Here is a 27,141-nt window from a genome sequence, read left to right as displayed (position 1 = left end):
TCTGATTTTAAATATACATGTTTCATCAAGATCAATTATACCCATCAAAAGTTACGAGCCTGATAAAATTTGCCTCATTTTAGAAAATAGGGAGAAATACCCCCTAAAAGTCATACAGTCTTAACGAAAATCACACCATAAGATTCAGCGTATCAGAGAACCTTATTTTAGAAGTTTCAAGCTCCTATCTACAAAAAACGTAGAATTTCGCATTTTTTTGCCAGAAGACAGATCACGGATGTGTGTTTATTTGTTTTTTTGTTAGTTTTTTTTACCAGGGGAGATCGTATCGACTGAGTGGTCCTAGAATGTCGCAAGAGGGCTCATTCTAACGGAAATCAAAAGTTCTAGTGCCCTTTTAAGTGACCAAAAAAATCAGAGGGCACCTAGGCCCTCTCTCACGCTCATTTTTCCCAAACTTCACCGAATCAAAATTCTGAGATAGCCATTTTATTCACCATAGTCGAAAAAAAACTAATAACTATGGCTTTAGGGACGACTTATACCCCCGCAGTCCCCGTGGGAGGGGCTGCAAGTTACAAACTTTGACCTGTGTTGGGGAATTTTCGGTTTAGGGAGGATATTTGAGGGGGGGGGGTCTGTGGGAGGATATTTCCATGGAGAAAGTTCTCATGGGGGAAGAGAATTTCAATGGGGGCGCAGGATTTTTTTTGTATTATTTGAAAAAAACAATAAAAAAATAAATATGAAAAGTTTTTTTCTACTGAAAGTAAGCAGCAGCATTAAAACTTAAAACAAAAAATTATTATGCATACGAGGGGTTTACCTCCTCGTTATACCTCACTCTTTACGCTAAAGTATTATTAGTAATTTCAACTTTTTATTCTACAACCTTTGTGATTCGGAGGTCATTCTTAAGGAATTGGGACAGAATCTAAGCTTTAATGTAAAGGGCAAGGTATCGACGAGGGTAGAACCCCCTCATATACGCAATAAAAACATATGAATATATAAGTTCGTTACGTAAGTTAATTCGTAAGTTACGTACCTTTTTTACCAATGAAAACGTTGATAAAAAATTAAAAGTTCTAGTTGCTTTTTTAAGTAATTAAAAACTTGGAGGGCAACTAGGCCTTCTCCCTCGCTCCTTTTTTCTTAAAATCTTCCGATTAATTGCAATTAATTAATATGTAAATTTCGTTTTAATTATTTATGTGCGAAGAGCCAAGATCAAAACATGCATTGATTCAAAAACGTCCAGAAATTAAATAAAAAACAAGTTTTTTTTAAATGAAAGTAAGGAGCAACATTAAAATTTAAAACGAACAGAAATTACTCCGTATATGAAAGGGGCTTTTCCTCCTCAACGCCCCGCTCTTTACGCTAAAGTCTCTACTGTTTTAAAAATAGAGTTAAGAGAAAGAGTCCAACTTTAGCGTCAAGAGCGAGGTGTTGAGGAGGAAAAGCCCCTTTCATATACGGAGTAATTTCTATTCGTTTTAAGTTTTAATGTTGCTCCTTACTTTCATTTAAAAATTTATTTTTTTATATTTAATAATTATATAGAATAAATACTTGAAGTAGTACTTGAAGTATTACTTAAGTACAATTTTGGCAAGTACTTGATATTTGATACTTAAGTAAGAATTTGGAAAGTACTTATTACTTGATATTTAAGTAAAAAAACAATGAGTACTTAATACTTGATACTTAAGTAGAAATTTGGAGTACTTGTTGCAGCACTGTTACCGGCTTTAGATAATGCTATAACATTTGCTTTTTTTAAAAGCTCAGGAAAAATCCCATGTGTAAGTGATAGATTAAAAATATGCGCCAATAAAGGGGAAATGCTCGACGCTACCTGTTTAACAATTTGTGCTGAAAATCCAAATTCATCCATAGAAAAACATTGTTTAAGCTTCATAATAAATTTTTTTTTATCTCCTGAGGCGCAATCTCAGAAAAAGTAAAAATTCTTTCCGCATGTTGCTCATTCCCTGGAATAATAGTGGAATTCAGCTGTGCACTCATAGTCGATGCAAGTCTAGAACCAATATTACTAAAATAATCTCCCAAAGCGTTTAAAATATCTTTAGGTTGTGTAATTTTTTCCCCATTTATTTCCAGGCAATGTACACTAGTACTCTTACGACTATGAGGACGTATTCTTTCATTTACCATTTGCCATGTCTTTCTCATATCAGATTTTATATTCCAGGAATTTATCATTATAGAATTTTCTCTTCCCATGTCTTATAATAGAATTTAGCTTATTCCTATAAACTATATACCCCTGAAAAGATTCGGGTGTCTGCAATTTTAAATAATTCTTAAACTTTTTATTTTTATGTTTTAGTGATACCAAAATACCTTCTGAAATCCACGGGTCAAATCTTTGCGCAAATTTTCCATGCAAAACACGTGTCGAAGAAGCCCTACCCCGCAGTCGAATCATTTGATCAATAAAATTCGAAAAAGCAGCATTTGCATCATCTGAATTATAAACCAAACTCCAATCATGATCCTCAATTAACTGCCGAAGGGCTTCACAATCAATCCATTCAAATCGTTTTTTCGAATTATTCCTTATTGAATCACGATGTTGTTTATTACTATTTTTTAAATCAAGAAGAACACTCACCGGAAAATGATCTGACATACCAGACAAAATTACAAACGATCTTGTTGCGTGGACTAAATCAGAAGAATAAAATATGTTATCCAATAGTGTAGCTGTATTAGCTGCGACTCGAGTTGGGAGAGATATACTTGGAAGAAAACTAGAACACAACATCATGTTTAGAAAATCCTTATTATTGCCAACATCGAGATTCAATAAATCAAAATTAAAGTCACCAGAAATTATAATTGGTTTCCTAGACACTTCTATGTTTTTTAACAGCGGTTCTAAAACTTCAAAAAGATCTTTAGGATTGCCAGACGTAGGTCTATAAACAGACCCAAAAATAAATGGGTTACAGCCCAAGGGGTCAACTTTAACAAAATAGTCTCACATAACCCGTCCTCAAAAACAGAAAAATCACTGAGAACTCGAAAAGAGCAATCATCACTAATATACAATATCTGCCCTCCCCTCCTATTCTGACACCTTGTACGTGAAAGACACTTCATCCCAGGCAGATCTAACATTGTAAGAGGTGTATAAGCAGACAAAAAAGTTTCACAAACCCCGACAATGTCCTTAGGACTAGATGTAAGCAAGAACTTGAGTTCGCTGAATGCACTTTGCAACCCTTGCGCATTCACAAGTAACGATCGGATCAGAAATTCACACTTGTTAGACTGGTTGGAATGCCACCCGAAGAAAATTCACACCCGGGAAGATTTTTCACATAATTCATATCTTTCTCACTGCCAGTTGCTGAATTTAGAATAACATCAAGTTTCAAACGAGAATCAAGAAAAGACTGAAAACGATCCATAAAGAAAGAAAAAGGAAAACAAAAATCACCATTTTTGTAATTAGGCCACGGGCTCTTTTGACACATTACGAATCTGAACTACGTCAGAAATCGATCTACACGGAATGTTTTGTGAACCGCATTTAACATAAATAACACCTCGTAAAGTCCATACATTTTTTGAATCTAATTTATTGCGTGCAAGCTTGTAAATTTCTTGCCTTCCCCTGGTCAAAGCCTCGTTCACATAGATTCGGGAGCCCTTCAAATTCTTACGACTACGCAGTATCTCCAGCGCAGATGGCTCAGTAAAAAAAGTAAGTTCAATCGGAGTCTTAGTTTTAGAAGCAGATCACAAACGTCTTGTACTCTTGATAACGGATTTGTCTAAACTGAGTCCCATTTCAATCTTGAGTCGATCTAGTATTTTTTCACAAAGACGGGGTCAATCCCGAGCAGAAGAGTCTATGCCTGACACAATAACCTTGCTAAGAAGCGCGGACTGACTTACATCATCTAGCTTGGTTTCAAGTTTCTGGAGCTTTGTCCCATTATGAACGATTTTGGACCGTAAGTCAGTAAGGTTTTTTTCAATACGGTCAAATTTGGCCTTAAACTGGAGTTCGATCGCCTCATAAATACCTTAGGTAACAGTGTCAAGAAAATCGGCCTTGAGTTGCGATAGATAGTCATCATCCATACATCCATTCTACGTATCAACAAGTTAAAATGAAACCATTTTTATACATTCCGGAAAAAGCCTTATACCTGCTTCGCCTCTCACTCATACTATATGTCATGGTATATATATGTATGTATATATATATATATATATATATATATATATATATATATATATATATATATATATATATATATATATTTATGAACTTAGTCAGAATAGCTTATGAAAGACTCGTATTGCAAACTCGATTTTCAGCCCCATTTAGGGCTGAACCCTCGCAACTGTCTGGTTTAGTCGTTCACAGGGCTTACACCACTCCATAAAATATCCCTGTTTCTGCGAGTAAGAAGCACAAGAGGCTGAGAACCGATAGCAATTACAAAAGTAGCATCTGGAATTCTTTTTGCTAAGCTTTCACCTAAAAAAGAAAACAATTACCCTGGACTGTGATTGACGTCCTCGATTTGATCCTCCAAAGCCTCCACGGGATGGTGGTCCACTGTGTCTTGGTCCAGATAAAGAATTATGTGATCCTCCACTTTGGTATCCATATGTATCACTTCTCGCCTGGATATATCCACCGGAGCCTAACCGAAAGAAAAAGTAATTATAAGAAAATCTAGTTTTATTTAAAAACTATTCATAGAGAATAAAAAAGGCACCTTTTTGAAAGCATCTTCAGATATTAGCTGAACCAGCAATGTGCCTTATTCGCACAGATTTACACAAAGCCTTTGGCTTTAAAGATTTCGGCTTATGCTTTGACACAGCTTTATGCATATTTTAAACCCGTCGATTGCCAAATAGAATTTTATTTAGAAGGCTTATTGCTAACGCTTGATCAAGAAAGAGTAAGAGCAAGGCAACAAAGAAGAGACAAAGAAGCAATGGTAGAGAAAGAGAGAGAGAGAGAGAGAGAGAGAGAGAGAGAGAGAGAGAGAGAGAGAGAGAGAGAGAGAAAAATGAAAGAGAGAGAGAGAGAGAGAGAGGGGGGAGGAGGAGGGAGAGTCTTTCCAATTTCTTGTTACTAAGTACACCCTATAAATGGGAGTACTTTGACAATATAGGGCAATATGACTAAGACGAAAAATATAAAAAGCTTTACATTTGAGACCTTTGTTGACATTTCCAGTGAAATTTTTCCTTTTACTACAAAATGTAACAAGATCAAATCCTCAATTTTCATTTTAGTTTCTTGAATGGTTTTTAATCTTTTCTTTTAATTCCAATACAGCGGCGTCAATTTTACAATTTTAATGGCGAAAGTTTTACATAATTTACAAGTTTGTGGCAAAATATATGCAACATTGATAAGAACAAGCTCTACTTTACATTCTTCTTACAATACAAATACAATTCTTTCGATGACATTCAATTTTCTGAAAACTCACTAAGAATTACAAGAAAAACAGTTCTTAACAAATGTCTATTTATTGAAAAGGGTTATTTCAACAGTTATTAGAAGAAAATCAGAGCTGCTACATCAAATTTCTAAGGACCTTTTGATGGCTAAAAAAAGAGTATAAAAGAGGAAAAATTCAAAGGAATATTTTTCCTTACCAAGAAAAAAAAGTTTTGACAGTTAATGGCGCAATATACTTATCTAAAACCACAGATTATTGTGAAACATAAATATCTGTGCTTAAACTATCAAGTTGCCCCTTTGTCGTATAACGTTTTGAGGCAATTCAACGCCACTTCGTGGATCTCTCTCCTACTGTTTATGACATTCCGGATATTTCTCGGTTGCAGTGCTGATTCGCAATTAACACTAGAAATTTCTAGTGAAAACAATATAATCCAAACCCCCCTTTTTAGAAATCCAGGATAGGCCACTCAAGTCATACCTGCAAGATGGGACAGTAGCAAACCACTTCGCTCAAAAATTTCTCAGGACTGATCAAGAGAGAGCAATAGCAAAGCGACTGAGAGGAGACCAAAAAAGAAAGAGGAGAGAGAGAGGGAGAGGGAGAGGGAGAGAGAGGGAGGGAGAGAAAGGGAGAGAGAGAGAAGGGGGGGGGTCTTTCTAATAATTTTGTTACCAATAAAGTTATTCAATTGTCTAATAGCAAAAAGCAAAACATACATAGTTACAATAGGTACACCCTATAAATGATAATACATTGAAAACACTATTTGACTAAGACAAAAAAACAAACAAAACGCTCTACATTTGAGACCTTTGATTATATTTCCGGTAAAATTTCTTCTAGTATTATAAAAGGTAACAAGACTAAATCATCAGTTCTTACTTTAGTTTCCTGAATAGTTCATCCTTTTTAACCCCAATACACTGGTGTCAATTTACGAAAATGTCGGGAGAAGGGAGGGGAAAATATATATTTTTCAAAGGTTAGAGGGACACAATGTATTTTTCAAAAGCTAGTGGGGAGAGGTAAATTTATCATTTTTCAAATGAAATAGCACAAACAGATATTTTTCAATAAAAATACCCACAAAAGATATTTTTCAAAATCTAACTGGGGCAAAAATCCCCTTCCTTTAATAAACGCTTTTGGCCTAATGCCCCAGTTTTGAGTGCTTCTTATACCAAGCTTCTCGGCTTTCATGCAATCCAATCATAATTGGGATCCACGTTAGTCATTATAAAACTGGCTAACCTATCCTTGCTCTACTTAAGCTTCTTCAAAAATTCCTATAAACCGTACTTGCATAGTTTCAGTTCAGGTTTTATGAGAATATACCCCTCATGTTCGGCATGATGGCCTTGGGTGGGGGGAATACATATCAAATCGAAGCAATTAAGAACAAAATTCTTGAGATTATTTTAGAAGCCCGAAAACCGACTTCACACTTTTAAAAGTTTGGTCACCCTAAATGACGGACGATAGCCTTGGTATTAACCCTCCGAATAACCTAAAGAATTCCTAGACAAAGGTGTTATTCCCTCTCTTGTTTCAATCAAGAGTCGTGTCCCAAGTAAGAAAAACCAAAAAGGTCCCTATAGTCACTCAGATTTACTACGAACAAGAGAGTATAAGAGAAGTAATATACCACCTTTTTGTTTTCAGTTTTAGTGCTTAAGCCAACGCTAACCTGCTTCACCTTCCTTTAATCCCACGTGCTATCTTATTACTAGTTGATATTCTATTTTTGACTGGAATTTTCAGCTTATTGAGTTTTCTTTGTCGTTAGTAGTTTTTTTGTATAGATTTTACTTGATCGACATTTATTGTTGTTCCTTTGTAAGTCCTTATATTTTACACTTTCTGTTGTATTTTACTAGTACCAAAAAACTGAGCTTTGAAAAGTTTTCCTTTTATTTTATTCGGAAAACCTTTTTGCATGTTTACACCAACTAATTCTTCTATACTATCAACAATCCCATTAAGTTGTAAAATGCCTCTTAAAATATTTTGCGTAATCATAACTATTCCAATTATTTGTGGGGTCGTTCATATGAAAAATATTTTAAGGCCCTAAACGAATTTTCCCAAGGTCTTGACCTATCTATACATATTTTTAGCGCCAATTAAAAAAAAAAAAAAAAAGCGCGCTTGGACTAAAGAAGACATATTAGTCCCCGTCCTACACTGGTTTTGGGACTATTTCTTTTTCGGAAGCCATAGTAATTTCAACGATTTAAAGATTATGAAGATCACAAATTGGAATGTCACGACGTTAGAAAATGACGATCATATTGACATTTTGACTGACGAATTCAGACGCTTTGAGCTGGAATTATTAGGAGTTTCAAAAATGCATACCCCAGGGGTGGGAAACGCGAAATTAGGTGATATAGAATTTATTTACTCAGGCAACAAGAATGGGGTAAATAGGTAGGGAGTAGGGATTATCATGAATATGGAAGCTACCAAGTCTTGTTTAGGTTGGCAAGATAATAGAATGCTAGTCGCTCATTTTAAGACTAGAATGTGCAAGGTATCATACTTAGTAATATATGCCCCTGTTGAACCGACTGATAGGGGTGGTAATGACTCGAATAAATTTTACTTACAGCTACAGGAACAAACAAAAAGAGTCCAAATTAGGAGCATGGTATTTCTAATCGAGGATTTTAACACACGGTCGGTAGAAATAGGAATAGCTGGTTTCTTAGCCTAGGTGAATTTGATGTAGGAAGAGAAAACAGCAATGGTTACAGACTACTGCAATTTTGTAGGTATAACAATCTAGTTATAACCAATATTAGAGTATAAAGAAGTGCTGTTATTGATGTTAAAAGTAAAGATTATCAGCTAGTAATGTCTAGGGTTAATTTAAAGCTGAAACTTATGAAGGGTAATTACCTTCCGGGAAGCTATGACATTGGTAGACTCCACGATGAGAATCGGAGAGAAAATTTCCAGGAACGGTTGAATACTAAACTTAGTATTTAAAAACTAAGTTTAACATTGTATTCCATACAAAACTAAGTATTCAAAACTAAATTTGCATTGCCAAATCTAGAGTTTAAAATTTATCAATCCAGAAGATGGATGGAATAACCTTTACGAAAAACGCAGCTAGGAATATGAGCGAAAATGCTTATGTTTAATAGAGAGGAGAATGGGCTTATACAAGCGTTATTTGAGTGATAAGATCATATTAAGATAAGAGCAATGTAAAAAAAGTGGCGAAAGTATTAAAGGTGAATTAAGAAAGTACAGAGAATACGTCCACCAAATTTCCATTCTTAGATTAATATTTGAGAAGTGCCTAAGTCATCAAAGTCCTTTAGTCGTCAGTTTTATAGATTATTAGCAAGCGTTTAAATCAATTGATAGAACATTTTTAACGAAGGTCCTATCCTTGTGCGGTATACCAGATAAATACATTAAAGCAATTAGTGCTACGTTCAAGAACAAATTAACTCTTCTAGACTTAGATTATACTGATTATTTAAGCATCTTAGATTAAATGTTTGCAAAATGAGTGAACTTCTAGAGGTTTTGCGAGTTTAGTGTGCTGGAATATTTTCAAAAATTAACGTTAAGAAGACTCGTTAGGATCGATCAAGTGATCAGATTCATTTACCTAGGCAGTATTATTAGTAAAGAAGGTGGGTGCTGTGAAGATTTTAAAGGTAGAATAGCCAAGGCCTTGGGTATTTTTCCACAGTTGAAAAAAGTTTAAGAAGAAAGGAAAAAAAGTTTAAGACGAATAAGAAGATAAGTCGAAGAACAAAAATTTAATATTGAAAGCCAGTCACGACAGTGGTCAAGCGTGGTTCTGATACCTGGACGCTCCGAAAAACGGAGGATTAACTAAACTTTTTCCACCGAAATTCCCCACCGATCGTTTTCGACAACCAACTGACAGACCGTATCTCAAAAAATAAGCTGTACGAAAAATGTAGTTCAATCCTGCTTTCTATGGCTATAACGCGAGAAAGGATGAGATGGCTAGAACATGCTCTGCAGATGAAGGATTGCATATTGCCAAAGATCATCCTTGTCAGCCAACCATCTAGGGCAGAACAAAAAGTAGGTCGTCCACAAATGGAGTGGGAATTTATCGTGAGGAAAGATCTAAGGGAAATGAGAACATCTTTCAAGGGTGTGAAGAGGAAGGCTTTGAATAGGTTTGGACGGAGGAGGAGCTTGCGTAGCTGTGTTGACCTCAGGCGGCTTGATGCTGCAGGCGGCAGTAGTTAGCTTAATAAAAAAAATGATTATATTTTTGTGATAAGCAATCAAAGTTCGGCACTTTTTGCCGGTGAAAGCCGTTTCGACAACAAAATTTGATTATATCCTGTAAATAGTAAAATGTAGGAATTAGCAGTACCAAACTAGCAGTAATTATCACTAAGCTGTTCGTTTATATTTGCTTGTCGAGACAATTATAACTACGCACAAGATCGACTATGGTGACGGGAGAGCAGAGGGGTAGTATCAAAAAGTATTAGAAATTTTATTTTGTCAACTATTTTCCAATCTTCCCCGAAGAAGGTTTGGAGAATATCTGTTTCAAATATTCTCGTATAGTGGTAGTGAGGCGCTACCACTCAATTATCTATTGGGTTCATAAAATGTACATGTTTCAATCATAGAGTATCCGCAGAAAGATGAAAGTGATACAGAATTATGTCTTATATAAACTTTATATAAATTCTCAAAGAGATACTAACCCCTGTGTTTATTTGGTTGATTGACAGGACGATTTGATCCTGGAGCATAAGGAGCACCTCTGTACGCATGGCTTTGATAAGGAGGGGCATTGTTATATGAAGGTTGTCCATTGGGTCCACTGCTATTAAAAGCTCCATAATTTCGCTCCTGACTTTGTAGCGCGTAGGACGGACGCTGATAGGGATGAGCATTGTTATATGAAGGTTTTTGATAGGGTACACTGTTATACGAACGATGTTCATTTGATCCACTACTGTTGAAACCTCCATAGTTTCGGTCCGGACCTTGTAGCGCGAAACTGAAAAAGACATTAAATAAGCAAAAAGATATAGACAGATATAGATATAGACAAGATATAGAGATAATAGAACAAATGAGCCATTCCTTGCCCAGATCAGTTAACTCGAATTTTATGGACTTACGAATGATAAGTTGAAACATGATTGCCTCGAATGAAGATACTAACAAGTAAACGCAATTAATGTTTAATTGATATTTTGGTCTTAGTTACGATAAATCTCCTAGAAATTTAAGGAGATTCTGTATTAATTAAAAAAATAATGTTGTTTTATTGTTTTTACTATCTATTTTATGTTAGATAAATTTTAATATCATCATAAAAAAATATATTTTCTTAGTATCACTTTTGTTTTTAATATCAAGTGTTAAAAAGAGGTCAGAATCATAGCTTTCTCAAATGGGGGATGGGAAGGGGAGAGGGATTTTAGTTACGAGTCATCCCCTAGAAAACTAAGGAGAAATTTTATTAATCTCTTTGTCTACAGTATTAAATTAAAAACTACATTTGTTAAATACTTTATTATAAGAAACAGTCATTTTATTTACTTTGTTTTTGCAAAATTTTATTTTAACAAGAGCTAAGAGCTCATATGACACTTGTGAAGAGGCGAGAAGAGCTAAGAGCCAAGAGATTATATGGTATGAGCTCTAACAAAATTCTATGAATCAATAGATTGATTTAAAAAGGAAAATAAGAGGCTTAATGCCAGTCAGGATTTAAAATAAGAGCTCTGAGTCACGATGTCCTTCTAAATATCAAAATTCATTAAGATCCGATCACCGACTCGTAAGTAATAAATACCTAATTTTTTCTAATTTTTCCTCTCCCTTTAGACCCCCAGATGGTCGAATCTGGGAAAACAACTTTATCAAGTCAAATTGTGCAGCTCCCTGACACGCCTACCAATTGTCATCGTCCTAGCACGTCCAGAAGCACCAAACTCGCCAAATCACTGAACCCCTCCCCCCAACTCCCCCAAAGAGAGAGAATCCAGTACGATTCTAGTCAATCACGTATCAAGGACATTTGCTTATTCTATCCACCAAGCTTAATCCCGATTCCTCCACTCCAAGTGTTTTCCAAGATCCCCCCCAACTCCCCCAATATCAAAAGATCTGGTAGGGATTTGAAATAAGAGCTCTGAGGCATGAATTCCTACTAAATATCAAATTTCATTAAGATCCGATCACCTATTCGTAAGATAAAAATACCCCAATTTTCACGTTTTCCAAGAATTCCGGTTTCCCCCTCCAACTCCACCCAATGTCAAAGGATCTGGTCGGAATTTAAAATTAGAGCTTTAAAGCACAAGATCCTTCTAAATATTAAATTTCATTAAGATCTGGTTACCCTTTCGTAAGTAACAAATCCGATCCCCCCCCCCCCAATAGAGCGGATCCGTTCCAATTATGTAAATCACGTATCTAAGACTTCTGCTTATTTTCCCCACCAAGTTTCATCCCGACACCTCCAATCTAAGCGTTTTCCATGACTTTAGGTTCCCCCACCCCGAAATCCCCCCAATGTCACCAGATCTGGTCGGGATTTAAAATAAGAGCTTTGAAACACGATATCCTTCTAAATATCAAATTTCATTGAGATCCGATCGCCCGTTCGTAAGTTAAAAATACCTCATTTTTTCTATTTTTTTAGAATTAAACCCCCTCCCAATTACCCCAAAGAGAGCGAATCCGTTCCGGTTATGTCAATCATGTATCTAGGACTTGTGCTTACTTTTTTCACCAAGTTTCATCCCGATCCCTCCACTCTAAGTGTTTCCAAGTTTCAGGTTTCCCCATCCCATCTCCCCCCCCCAATGTCACCAGATCCGGTCAGGATTTAAAATAAGAGCTCTGAGACACGGTATCCTTCTAAATATCAAATTTCATTGAGATCCGATCACCTGTTCGTAATTTAAAAATACCTCATTTTTTCTAATTTTTCAGAAATTAACCCCCCCTCCCCCAACTACCCCAAAGAGAGCGGATCCGTTCCAGTTATTTCAATCATGTATCTAGGACTTGTGTTTATTCTTCTCACCAAGTTTCATCCTGATCCCTCCACTCTAAGTGTTTTCCAAGTTTTAGGTTTCCCTCTCCCGACTCCCCCCAATGTCACCAGATCCGGTCGGTATTTAAAATAAGAGCACTAAGACACGATATACTTCTAAATATCAAATTTCATTGAGATCCGATCACCCGTTCGTAAGTTAAAACTACCTCATTTTTTCTAATTTTTCAGAATTAAGCCCCCCCCCCAACTACCTCAAAGAGAGCGGATCCGTTCCAGTTATGTCAATCATGTATCTAGGACTTGTGCTTATTTTTCCCATTAAGTTTCATCCCAATCCCTCCACTCTAAGTGTTTTCCAAGATTTTAGGTTTCCCCCTCCCAACTGCCCCCAATGTCACCAGATCCGGTCGGGATTTTAAATAATAGCTTTGAGACATGATATCCTTCCAAACATCAAATTTCATTAAGATCTTATCGACCGTTCGTAAGTTAAAAATACTTCAATTTTTCCGAATAAACGGAAATTAATACCAAGTGCCATAAAAATTCCTTAATCTGCCACCTTGTCATATTTAACAATATGAGAGTTTGTGAAAATTTGTGCTATAAATTATCTAATCTTTTCCCTTATTAAATAAAAAAAAAAATATGACCCACCATCACTAAATCACAACAATTAGAAATAAATAAATAAACGTGCTCAAGCCCAGCATCTAGGGATGTCACCCTACCCTCATTATTCATCTTATTATTGAACATATAACAATATTAATTCAAACCAATTCAAAAATAAATTTTTTCTCAAATTTATTCCCCATTATATTTATCAACCAAAAATATTTTTAGTTGGTATTTAAAGCCACCAAACGAATGAATGCTACGGACATTATCAGGGAGACTGTTCCATAATTTACTACATGTTATTCGGGGACTAAAATCTGATCTGACAGTCTTAGTTTGAGGTAATAGTAGGTGGTCTTTATTGCGTAGATTATGAGAGCTCCTAGAATTAACTAAATCGGGAGAGAAAGAATTGAAACAGCGAGGCAGTTCACCATGAAGATACTTGAAAATCAAGAGACGACATAGAATGCATAAGTATTCAAAAGCACTTTTCGATGTCCTTTATTAAATTTGTTAACTAACTGGCGAGCCTTTTGATGAATTAGTTTAATAGGATGGAGCAGAGACTGGAAAGTAGACATCCAAATCGAGTTGCAGTAAGTTAAATACGGCTGAATGAGTGAAAAATACAGGGTCCGAAGAATAGATCCAGAAAATGTGTTTAAGTTTCCGAATAATCCCAAGATTACGTGATATTTTTGCTTGGACCATCTGGGTGTGGTTTCTAAAAGAAAAATTCTCATCCAACAAAAATTCCAAGGAAACGCAAGTATCTTACGTTAGGTCGAGACAAAGGTCCTTTCGAGGTAGATATAGTTGATAAGGACGGGCATACCTTGCCAGTCCTAGAAAATATGAGAAAGTGTGGTTTAGCAATATTTAAAGCAAGTCGGTTAGTATCAAACCAGTGGTAAGACCGCTCCATAAGCATGTGAAGTTTAACCTCCAAAGCTTGTTCCGTGTCTTCAGCACATAGGATGTTGCTGTCGTCAGCGAAGGCAACTAAATCTTCATGAGGGGATGGCAGAATATCAGAAGGTGCCACCGTATTATCCTTTTCGTGACATAGAGAAGGAATCGCATTCTTTACCGCTTTAAATAAATCGTTGATGTATATTAAAAACAGAGTAAGACCAAGAATCGATCCTTGTGGTACTACACCAATGGAGTTTGTACGTTGTACGTTTTCCAATTAAATTGCTAAGGAACTGGGATCAACTTTCTAATATCAAAATAATCATAAATTACGCTTAAATTCGACCTTTTTGTCTCATTTTTTTAAAAACGATACCTGAAACACAAGGGCCGTGTAATTAGAATCAGAAACTTTTTTTAAAATTCTTAAAAACCTTTAGCACGGAGAGTGAGGCATTGAGGAGGGGGCAGTCCCAGTAATATATGGAATAATTTATGTTCATAATGTTGTTTCCTACTTTCAGTAGAAGAAACTTTTTTTTTATCTAATTGCATTATGCAACGATGTCACTGGAAAGTTATTTTTCAAGATCAGTCAATGCTCTCAGTGGCGACGATTCCTACGAAGAAGTAGACTATTTTGAGTGATAGTTAGAACAATGCGTTGAAAAGGAAGATCTTTCAACAAAAAACTGTAGGGAACTAACGAGCCAAAAAAAAAAAAAAAAAAAAAAAAAAAAAAAAAAAAAAAAAAAAAAAAAAAAAAAAAAAAAAAAAAAAAAAAACCGGTAACCATACCCACTATGCCTATTTTGGTTCTTGAGAATCCACGGGTATGCCGTCAATCTTGATGTAATTTACTGGGAATCAAAATACGGTGCGCTTTATCATCAAGATGATTAGTTATAACGTTCTTTCCTGACGCTAATGTAACCGGCCCCATTTAGTTTAACCTGCTAAGAACCCTAAGGCCTGCATTTAATTTAACCTGCAGTCCCTTATGCCAATTATCAGAGACGACTATGATGGTAAATAGTTTTTATTTTCAGCAAAATCAGGCATCCCTACATTACCATTACGATATCGGATCCATTACGAAAAAAGTGAGTTGGACACATAAGGTCTTGTCGAATATCCTCCCTGTTCACTAAACCTCATACCACTGGATTTTTTATGGCGATACCAAAGGGACACAGTCCGCGCAAATAAACCTGTAACGGTCCCTGAACTGATGAAAGCTATTGAATATGAATACACCCAAAGGCCAAGGGAATTATTGTACTATGTGTACAATCCCTTTACTTCGGGTTATCAGCAATGTCTGGACAAAATAAATGCCAATTTGAGAGCTTGATATAAAAATGCAATTTTAATAAAAGCATATGTATATAAATATATATATATATATATATATATATATATATATATATATATATATATATATATATATATATATATATATATATATATATATTTATTATATATATAAATATAATTATATATAATTATAGGTTTATATATAATAATAAACCTCTAAGTAAAATATGTTAGGGGACAAATCCTCTTACCGATTAAACAAAATAATGTTTATTCACAGAGAAAAGATTCTTACTTGAGGTGTCTGTGGCCTGATTCGTGAATAGATGCTTGATGTGTTCGAGGACCCATATTATGGAATCCTCGTCCAGAACCTCCTCCTCTCCCTCGGAATGGTCTCCCAATTTTAGCTAAATCATAGGACTTGAGCTGTGCTGGAGGAGTTTTTGCTCCAGGGAGGGGTTTACTTTCAAAAACAAAGCTGGAACTGTATTGTGGATCCATGTAACTGACACAGACAACATCAACCGAATACAAATCTGGAAGGCCGTCCACAGGCGTGTCCAAGGTGCCACCAGCTTCCACACAAATCTCAGAGGTCGTGATTCGGCCTCCCATCCCCTAAAAAGTTGTAGGGCAACTGTTAACGTTTGCGTAATACAATTGACAGAGAAACATCACTGATTGGAACGGAAAGGGGAGGGGGGCTAAGAAAAGCAATATACCAAATAATAACACTCAAACTAACATTAGAGCAACTTAAAATCAGTGAAAGCAACGCTAAGTATGGTATTAAAGAAAGTCACTGAGTGGAGGAGGGGTTGTACCAACTCTTTGGAATTAATGCTGCAAGACAATTTAACAAAAAGATATGTCAAGTAGGAATAAAAAAAGAAAGAAAGACAGAGAAGTTTCAATCACTAGGTGAATCAAGTAAATGATATGACTGATAGCAATAGCAATATGTGAGGTTTTCTCCGTGTGAGTGGGGGGGGGGGGGTTGATTCTTTTACTTTTGTAAATTTTCTATTTTCAAAAAATACAGGTTTTTTTTTCTATCTGGATATGAAGCTGTTTATTGTCATAACTAGAGAAGGGTTCAAGGTTTACGATTATGCAAACAAACAGTAGAGAACATAAGAAATAGCTAGTCCGACAAAAAAAAAATATTTTGAAGCTAAACAAACATTGTTTGCTTATCTAAATTGAAAATGCATTTTAGTCCCTGGCAATCCTGACCCTTGTACTTGCCAAAAAAAATCTGGTTAAAAAAAGAAATTTAAAATAGAAAATAATACACTATTCTTTGACAACAAGTTTACGCTATTAGCCTAGGACATTTACACTAAGAAAGTGTTGAAACTGCAATGGAATGGGTGAAAATAAGTAGAGTTCAACTCCCTTGTTGTTAAAATGACTCTAAAACTCCTCCCCCTCTTGACTAACGCATAAATGAAATATACATTTAAAAAAAAGTATCACAACATCGCAAAAGCTGAACCCGTGTTTCTAAAGAACAAGTACAGACCTGACTTTGTGCCCCATTAAATTAGATTTTAGGCTCTAACTTACGCACAGGATATAGAATATTCAACTTTATTCCAGAAAACGGATCATTGCCATCACAATGTAGTATTGTATATAGGACTATTCTGAACTAGATTTCATAAAAGGAAAAAATTAACTTTACCTCAAACTCTGCTGCCTCAATAACTGTTACTTCTGTTAAACCCTCAGAATAGAAAGCTCTCATAAACCTGTATGATTTGTGGCGGTTACCAGTGTACAAAATAGCTTCACCACGGGTATTCCTTTTCTCTGAGAATATAAAAATTAAAATTAACAAGGAAATATCAGCAAGATAATTTTTTTATGTAATTTTCAAATGGTTAACGACAATATTGCATATTTATAAAAAACACTCAGGTGCTAAACATACTTACCATCAAGGATACGTCTCAAGGGCAAAGAGTATGGGTAACTTACAAGAGTGGAAAATGTCTTTGGGGTTGAAAGAAAAATAGTATCAATGACGTCTAGCCACCTAGCATGTTAGCCATCTACCCTGCCATCTACTACCAATACTATCAACAATCTAGCATGTGGCAAAACTTACAATTTATTCAAGTTCCATAATATTTTTTGTGATGAATTGAACTCAGATACTTTTCACTATCCTAATTTTATTGATTATACTAATAAAACAAATCAATCTTATTATCAAACTAAAAAAAAAAACACGAAAAACAGATATCGCCAAACGTTAGATGGCGTAGGCCAATTTTTGTAAAAACTAGCGCCAGTTTCCACCCTTGTAAATACCAATATTTTTCGCTAAAATTCTTACCTAACATAGTCAAACTTCTGTAATGACTGCTCCGTTTCCCAAACGTTCTCAATGGATGGGTCAACCGAGCAATGTGGATCAGAACGATTCAAGTATGACAAACACCAAAAACAAGAAGAACAAGAGGGAATATCTCAAGACAGTGGGAAACAAATTAGAATGGATATTTTGGCCCTATGTCCTATTAATACAAAAATATATAAGAAAAAACTTACAACATGATAAAATCAATAAAACTAAAATGATGAATTTTTCAGAATAATTCCAGCACCCTTACCTCAGCGAGGTTCAACCAGGACTGATAAATAAATTGTGATGAAACGAGCCAATTCATTGAAATGAAAGAGAATGATTTAAAAACACGTTTTTAATGCCAGTCTTGCTTTTTTGACTGCTCATCTAATAGGTGTATTTGTGAAAGGTTCTGTGTTAATACCTATTGGTTTTTTATAATATTTCGTAAGGTCATTTTTAATTAAATTTCTGTTTAGAGCATTTAGTGAATATTCTCCTAAGTCTCTATTTAAGGAAATATGATTATTAATCTTAATTCTGATTTCAATTGTTTCTCGATTTCCTTTCTTTATGCCTAGGTCATTGCTAGTAATGGCGGATTCTTCAAAAAGTCTTTTGTGGCTAGAATTTCCAAAAACAAGGCTACTTAAAGCAGAATCAAAAGAAACAGAAGTAATATTAGAATTCAGAGCTTTGGTGATATCGTCCTTATGATGTTGTAGGCGTTTCTCGAAATTCTAGTGAGTTCTCCCTACATAGAATTTGCCAAAGTTCATGGTATTTATTGACTTTATCCTGTTGTATATTTTTTCTTCTCATATATTTTTGTATTGCTGAGGACGGCCGTTGGACATAGGGCCGGAATATTCATTCTAATTTGTTTCGCACTGTCTTAGGAAATTCCCTATTGTCCTTCTTGTTTTTGGTGCTTGTGATGGAAAGGCAGTGTGGTCTTCATCGCGATTCAAGTATGAGTGAATATACTTTGATCCTCCATTTGAGAACAGCTTAGTAAACGGTTCTGGGCAATTATTTCAGCAGTTTGAAAATGTCAGATACGACCTTAAGATACGACAGCGAATTTATGTAAAATTAAGTATACACTTGTAATTAAACAGAATATTAGAATGATTAAACATAACTTAAAGCTTGAGTGGTTAGTACATCCAAAAGAAAATTGTACAGATGATTCACAATCCACACAAGAAGGAGTTCAAACAAATACGAGGTGGAATCGAGGCTTGACCTCATCAAAACATGAAAAACTTCATAAAAGTGCACACTTTTTGATTCGTTGATTGTTAAGAAAGACCTAAAAACGATTCTTTTCCATAGTTTCCTTATTTCTCGTTCCCTTGCAAATAATAATCGCCAAGAAGGGGCTAGAGAGGGATGATTCCACTCCAGGAAATAAGAACATTTAAAAAATGTACAGAAAGAAGAAAATGAGAAATGCTCCCACTTAAATCAGGGTAAAAGGGAAACTCCGTAGCGTTACCGCCACCCTAGATGAATTTTTTGCGTCATTCAAGCCCCTTTTCAAATTCTATCAGATACAGAAGTTTGCTTATTTACAGGTGAAGTTTATATTTAATATTCTTCAAGAAATTCCTAAAGTTAATTCTACGGTTTTCCTCCTCTACAAAGTACCAAGATTGTCGATTGAAATTGTGTATTCCCAATTGAAGTTTATCAAAGTTGCACCCCCCCCCCCAGAACTGGCTGAATTAATAATCCTGTTATTCTGGCTAAATGGATGATGGCTGACTAAAATGTCGGTATTTAGGCCTTTCCTGAGAAGTTCTGGTTATTGATTCTCAATCTTTGATTGTTATTAATTTCTTTGTTTGATTACTTTCTTTTCTCTAGCGTAAATTCATGAGACCATATCTTTGAAAACAGATTTTATCAAATACTCGTTTCTATTCCTTTGTGTTTAATCACATTGAGAAAGCTGAGATTTATAATACACACGTACTTTATTTTTCAGCTGCGGCACACTATATGTTAAAAATTTATATAATAGAATGTGTATAAAAAAAAGATTGTTAGAAAAAAAGAGAAAAAAGTTGACTTACTTTATCCTAAGAAGTTTTATTATACACACATACTTTTTTTTACCTCGATCCATTTCGTTTTAAGATTTGATAGAACATATTGTGCGTTAGAAAAAAAAAAAAACGAGAAAACGTAGGTTGAATAACTTTCTTTTTTTATTCATAAATTTCAAGTTGAATTAACAGAAGAAACGTGATAAAAATTTATTTAACATTAAACTTCTTATATTATATAATAAAAGACTTAACAACTATTTGAAGGTGGATTTGCAGACAGGAGATGACTAAACTTTCATTTACTTTATTCGCTTATCAATAAGTTGGATATCGGATTTATAAAAGAAAGGTGGAATGAACTTATTTAACAATAAATCCATAGACGAAAAGTGAAACAAGCTGGACTTACTTTCTTGACTTGTCAATAAATGTTCATGTTTTTTCAGCGTTTCTTTGAGTCTCTTTTCGTCAACAAAGGGAAGTAAAGCCACCCCTTGCCAAGCAAACTTTTTTCCATTCAAGTCAATCATGAAGTCACTAGGGTAAAAATCTGCTATGTCCGATTCCTGAAAATGCAAATAAATAGTAAAGAATAATATACAGTGTGTCAACTAATACGGATATGACTGTAGATAGTAATTTGAGGTTTTACCTTCAGATCAAACCGAAATTGGTAATGTCCGAGGCGCCATGGTCAAACCAGTCGTTAAATAAGACAAGATTTATGAATAACATGGTTCCCTTTTTTTTTATTTCTACGTCGCAATTATGTTTCAAAAGCAGAACGGATAAGTAGAAAGGATTTCGAGCGTCCTGTGGTGGCGCAGTGGATTTGACCTTAGCTTGGTAATACGGGACCCAGAGATCGAATCACGCTGCAGGAATGCACTGCAGGGCCGACGCAGGGACCTTAGTAGTCAAGAAGCGTCGTTAATTCTTAAATAATGATAATAAGGATTTCGAGCCAAGTAGTCTCATTAGTGATAAGTAGTATGGATTCTTCCGGAAGCTCTCTACATTTGACTGCCTGAATAGCCATCATCAGGAGTGGGTTAAACTTCTAACCCAAGGGTGTAACGGTGCGATGTTAGGGTGTTTCCTTTTGACATTGCAAAAGCTCCCAATAGAGTTTGTCATAAGGGCTATTTGAGAAAAAAGCCTCAAGCGCACGGGATTTGTGGTCGTGTACCTGAGGTTTTAAGAAATATTCTAAGCAATCATATTCTACGCTTAGTTATCGATGGACTTACTTTCAATAAGTGTCTTATAATGGCCGAGTCTCCTTAGGGTAGCGTCCTTGGACCAGCATTTTTTTTTAGCGTACGTAAAAGAAATAGGCAACAGCCAGATTCACCTCCATCCTTTTGTTGGCGATGCCAAGGCCCATGCAGCTGTCCATTAACAGGAATACCCGTATATAAGCTTCGTTATCCTTGCAGTCAGATCTCCAGGAAATAGAAAAATGGTCTCATGGCTGGATGGTCCATTTCAATGAATCCAAGACTAAGCAGCTACTAATCACCCGATCGAAGTTATCGCCTCGACGTTTCGACTTCAACTTCGAAGGTGAGGTCATCATGAAAGTTGAAAAATTTCGATTCTTGGCAACTCATTCCTCCCCACATCTTGGGGTGCACATCTCAATCGGTTTCGGTCCTCCTCTACAAGAAATCTGGGTGTGGTTCTTCGTTCAAAGAATCTCTGACGATCCAGCTTGATTGTCCCTTTGTATAAGTCAGGAATTAGGCGAACTGATGAAGGTTGATGCCCGCTTTTTGCAGGGGCTTCTTAAACCCTAAGGGCACCACTCTAAAGGATACAAAATAAGACTTCAAGAGCGAGTAGTGGCTCCTATCGGCTAGCCTTGTAACCCCTCAGTGAGAGATTTGCGGCGTCAATGGTTGTTTCTACGCGTAATACTTTCCCTCAGACGATGAACAGGTATCTGTACTTTAACTGCCTTTGCCAAGCTAATATGGCAAATACGCAAAAAACACAGTACGCTCGGATCACCTACAAGAAGAGACACATCGGAACCAGTAATTGAACAGCAACACCACCATTCAGAATAGTCTCCCGCGGAATGTTATCCCTAATGACCCATCTACCGACTCCTTTAAATAGAAATTGAGCAGACGCAGCTTTAGGAAGAAACCTAGGTAAATGGTTGACTTATGGCCTTGAGTTTAAAGGTGCCCGGGCGCCATTAATTTTGTCATTCAAAAAATGAAACTGAAATTAGCCCTAGACGGTTGGCTGTAAAGGACAATCTTTCGGGACTGTCATCCTTCATCCGCAGAACGTGTTATAGCCAATTCCCTCATTAAAGGCCTAGAAAGCGTTCTTTTTCACTTAAAACTTTAATCTATTCACCGGGTCTTATTCCATTCTATTCATAAATATAACTAATATAATATAAAACAAGAGCAAAGAGCTCATATGGCAATTGTGACGAGGCAAGAAGAGCTAAGAGCCAAGAGCTCATATGGTATGAGCTCTAACAAAATTCTAAGAACCAGTAGATTGATATAAAAGGAAAATCAGAGGCTTAATGCCGGTCGCGATTTAAAATAAGAGCTCTGAGTCACGATGTCCTTCTAAATGTCAAAATTCATTAAGATCCAATCACCCACTCGTAAGTTATAAATACCTCATTTTTTCTAGTTTTTCTTCTCCCTTTAGCCCCCTCATATAGTCGAATCTGGGAAAACGACTTTATCAAGTCAATTTGTGCAACTCCCTGACACGCCTACCAATTTTCATCGTCCTAGCACGCCCAGAAGCACCGAACTTGCCAAAGCACTGAATCCCTCTCTCCCCCCAGCTCTCCCAAAGAGAGCGAATCCAGTACGATTACAGCAATCATGTATCTACGACATTTGATTATTCTATCCACCAAGCTTCATCCCGATTCCTCCATTCTAAGCGTTTTCCAAGATTTCCGATTTCCCCCTCCAACTCCCCCCAATGTCAACAGATCTAGTCGGGATTTGAAATAAGAGCTCTGAGACATGAATTCCTTCTAAACATCAAATTTCACTAAGATCCGTTCAACCGTTCTTAAGTTAAAAATACCTCGATTTTTTAAAAGTCTTCCAAATTGACACCCCCCCAGCTCCTCCAAAGAGAACGAATCCGTTCCAATTATGTCAATCCCGTATCAAGAATTTGTGCTTATTCTTCCCATCAAGTTTCATCCCGATCTCTCCACTATAAGCGTTTTCCAAGATTTCTGTTTCCCTCCTCCAACCCCCTATGTCCAAGGATCCAATTCGAGCCGAAAATGGAGCATCTGAGACATAAGATCCTTCTATATATCAAATTTCATTAAAATTCGATCACCTATTCGTAAGATAAAAATACCCCAATTTTCACGTTCTCTAAGAATTCCGGTTTCCCCCTCCAACTCCCCCCAATGTCACAGAATCTGGTCAGAATTTAGAATAAGAGCTTTAAAGCACAAGATCCTTCTAAATATCAAATTTCATTAAGATCTGGTCACCCGTTCGTAAGCTACAAATACATCATTTTTCCAAATTACCCCCCCCCCCCCTCAAATCCACCAAAGAGAGCGAATCCGGCCCGGTTATGACAGTCACGTATTTTAGACTTGTTTTTATTCTTCCCATCCAGTTTCATCCTGATCTCTCCGCTTTAATTATTTTCTTAAGATTTCCGGTCCCCCCCTCCAACTGCCCCCCAATGACGCTGGATTCGATTGAGATTTGAAATAAGAGATCTGAGTTACGAGGTGCTTCTAAATATGAAGTTTCATGAAGATCCGATCACTCCTTCGTAAGTTAAAAATACGTCATTTGTTCTAATTTTTCAGATTTAACCCTCCCCCCCCCCCCCCAATAGATCGGATCCGTTCCAATTATGTCAATCACGTATCTAAGACTTGTGCTTTTTTTTTTCCACCAAGTTTCATCCCGATCCCTCCACTCTAAGCGTTTTCCATGATTTTAGGTCCCCCCAAACTCCCCCCAATGTCACCAGATCCGGTCAGGATTTAAAATAAGAGCTTTGAGACACGATATCCTTCTAAATATCAAATTTCATGGAGATCCGATCACCCGTTAGTAAGTTAAAAATACCTCATTTTTTTATTTTTCAGAATTAACCCTCCCCCCCAACTACCCCAAAGAGATCGGATCCGTTCCGGTTATATCTATCATGTATCTAGGAGTTGTACTTATTTTTCCCACCAAGTTTCATCCCGATCATATGCTGATATGGATATCAGCTCTAAGACACGATATCCTTCCAAACATCAAATTTCATTAAGATCCGATCAACCGTTCGTAATTTAAAAATACTTCATTTTTTCTATTTTTTCCGAATAAACCGCCCCCCACTCCCCCCAGATGGTAAAATCGGGAAAATAACAATTTCTAGTTAATCTGGTCCGGTCCCTAATATGCCTGCCAAATTTCATCGTCCCAGCTTACCTGGAAGTGCCTAAAGTAGCAAAACCGGGACCGACAGACAGACAGACCGACAGAATTTGCGATTGCTATATGTCACTTGGTTAATACCAAAAAGTAGATGAGTAATGTTTTGTCGTCTAAAATTTTTTAATCATACACATGTGTTATAGAATTTCAAAACAGAATGATTCAATTGAACAAATGATCCGACACAGATGGTTTTGAACTGTGAGTCATTACCATCAGAATTGTTTGGCACAAATCCATTCTTGATCGCGAGAGCACTTTTTCGTTTAACAGTACGATGGTTAAATCAAATCCCTCTATAGCATGATTTAAAATTTCATGAATCTTGTTTTAAAACACAGTCAAACATGGTTTAAAACACATTTAAAATTTTACGAATCTTGTTTCACTTACCGGGTCAATCATAAGTTCTCCCCAAGGTTTTGGAACATGGCTTCGGGATGCTGCTGGAAAGACCGCCATAAGCTGCTCAAGGGGAAAGAACTGAAAAAAATTCAACTGCTAACAATGAGCAACAAAAAAGAAAAAAACACAAATAATGAAGACCATGGGCTACAGGTGCGATCAAGGGAGTAGTTTTAAGGGCATGTGCCCCCCTCAGAATCTTAAAAATTGCACAAGTTATAGGATCAGAGGGCCATAAAACACCGATGGGGAGCAGCATTTTTATCTCTGCACCCCTCCCACCCTTCCAATACCGATTCTGTTTTCGCCTTTGATTGGCTATGACTTATTTTTATGTGTATCAACTGAGTCTCCGCTCTGAGACATATATGACCTATTCGGACCAAAAATACAAAAAGGGTGATATTTTCCGGCACCCTTTCCGTAGTACTTTTAACTCGTTCAATCGAATTTTCGGGTTTCAAACATACATTCAAAATCATTTCTAATGGAAAGGTCTTCAAATTTGTTTTATCCTTCAACAGGAAAGTTGAAATTTTCCTACGTTAATTAAAAAAAAAAATTCTTCCCGAAAAAAATGTTTTTCAAAGAAAAGTAAAGGCCATATTAAACTTAAGATGAGCAGACACAAATACCTGTTAAAGTTCAAACTCAAAACGACCAGAAATTACTATTAAAGAATAAATGAAACCCAAAATCTGCTCATCTGAAGTTTAATATGGCCTTTATTCTTCTTTGAAAAACTTCTTTTCCGGTAAGTTTTTTTTTAATTAATTCTTGTTCGTCTTTGATTGCAAAAAGTTTCAAGTTTCAAGTTTTCAAACGTTCATCAAAGTATCAGAACTAGCATCAAAGTAACAATATCAAAGTAAAAAATAGCGAAGTAAAGAAAGGATCGTAAAAGTAAAAAAGGTATCAACGTATCAATAAGCAATTTGCATAGCTTACAGCCCTTGCACCGGAAATCGAAGCTGCCACGCAAGCAGCTAAATCTAAGTATTGCCCCCTGGCCCTGGAGGGTTTTGTGAACACCAGGTTTTTTCTATCTGACCTTTTAACTATTTTCAACAAAATGGCTATCTAAAATTTTTTATCTAATGCATTTGGGGAAAAAAGCGTGGAGGGGCTAGTTGCCCTCCGATCTCTTTTGACTCTTAAAATGTGGACTAAAACTTTCGCTTTATAAACAAACGAGCCCTCTCTTAAGTTTATATGAGCATCTCCTCCATAAGAAACATACATGCCCCCAGGGCATAACTTACAATGCCTTCCCCCGGGCCCTGGGGGGTTGTGTCGACACCTAAGTTTTTGTTATCTGAACTTTGAACTATTTTTAACTAAATAGTTATCTCAAAATTTTTATCTTATGTATTTGCTGGGGGGAGTGCGTGGAGGGGAGTAGCTGCCCTCTGATCACTTTTGACTCCTAAAAAATGAACTAGAACTTTCAATTTCCAATCAAATGAGCCCTCTCTTGTGTTTATAAGTGCATCCCTTCCACAAGAACCATATATACCCCAAGGACACAAAATTGCTATCTAAAAAAATTGCTATCTCAAAATTTTTATCGGATGGATTTGGAGAAAAATAGGCGGGGGATAGTTGCCCTCGGATCTCTTTTGACTCTTAAAAAGTGAAATAGAGCTTTCAATTTCCAATCAAATGAGCCCTCTCATATGTTTATACGAGCATCCCTTCCACAAGAACCATATATGCCCCCAGGGCATAAATTACAACGCCTGCCCCCAGGCCCTGGGGACTTGTGTCGACACCAGAGTTATTGTTATCTGACCTCTTAACTATTTTTAACAAAATGGCTACCCCAAAATTTTGTCTAATGTATTTGGGGGGGAAAAAGGTGTGGGCTAGCTGCCCTCTGACCACTTTTGACTCTTAAAAGTGAACTAGAAATTTTAATCACCAATCAAATGGGCCCTCTCTGAAGTTTATAGGATCATCCCTTCCATAAGAACCTTTCTCCTGACCCTAGGGATTTGTGTCGACACCTGAGTTTTTATTATTTGACCTTCGAACTATTATTAACAAGATGGCTATCTCAAATTTCCATCTGACGCACTTGGGGACAAATTGCGTGGGGGGGGGATCTAGCTGCCCTCCGATCACTCTTGACTCTTAAAAATTATACTAGAACTCTCGATTTCTCCTGGGGGTTGTGTCGAACCCGGAGTTTTTGTTATATGGTCTTTGAACTATCTTTAACAAAATGGCTACCTCAAAATTTCTATGGGATATACATTTTAGGAAAAAGAGCGTGGAGGGGGGCTAGTCGTCCTCCAATCACTTTGGACTCTTAAAAACAGCACTAGAACTCTCAATTTCCAATAAAATGAGCCTCCTTTGAAGTTAATAGGACGACCCCTTTCATATGAAGTGCCTCAGAAAAAATAAATATATAATAAAATATCGGAGCCGTATGGCCTTTACTATAGGCAAGGTTATAGCGTTGCATCTGATACGACGTGCGCCTGTGAGATCCGCGATGCCCTCAATAATAGTTGAGCATCGTCCTAGT

General features: G+C 36.4%; 1 protein-coding gene across 1 annotated transcript in view; it reads right to left on the bottom strand.

Moving 5' to 3' along the window:
- Window positions 1–27,141, bottom strand: part of LOC136028943 (5'-3' exoribonuclease 2 homolog) — a 147,524-nt gene that overhangs the window by 14,753 nt on the left and 105,630 nt on the right. Inside the window, exons 14-19 of the mRNA XM_065706930.1 lie at window positions 24,597–24,686; window positions 20,156–20,312; window positions 17,021–17,148; window positions 15,626–15,951; window positions 10,160–10,458; window positions 4,507–4,655 (exon numbers count right to left, since the gene is read on the bottom strand). Of these exons, the coding sequence (XP_065563002.1) occupies window positions 4,507–4,655; window positions 10,160–10,458; window positions 15,626–15,951; window positions 17,021–17,148; window positions 20,156–20,312; window positions 24,597–24,686 (1,149 nt within the window). The remainder of the gene's footprint in view (window positions 1–4,506; window positions 4,656–10,159; window positions 10,459–15,625; window positions 15,952–17,020; window positions 17,149–20,155; window positions 20,313–24,596; window positions 24,687–27,141) is intronic.

Source organism: Artemia franciscana, chromosome 7, assembly GCF_032884065.1.
Source record: "Artemia franciscana chromosome 7, ASM3288406v1, whole genome shotgun sequence".
Classification (NCBI taxonomy): Eukaryota; Metazoa; Arthropoda; class Branchiopoda; order Anostraca; family Artemiidae; genus Artemia; species Artemia franciscana.
Note: the sequence above shows the minus strand (reverse complement) of the source record. Positions and strands in the feature narration are given on the sequence as shown.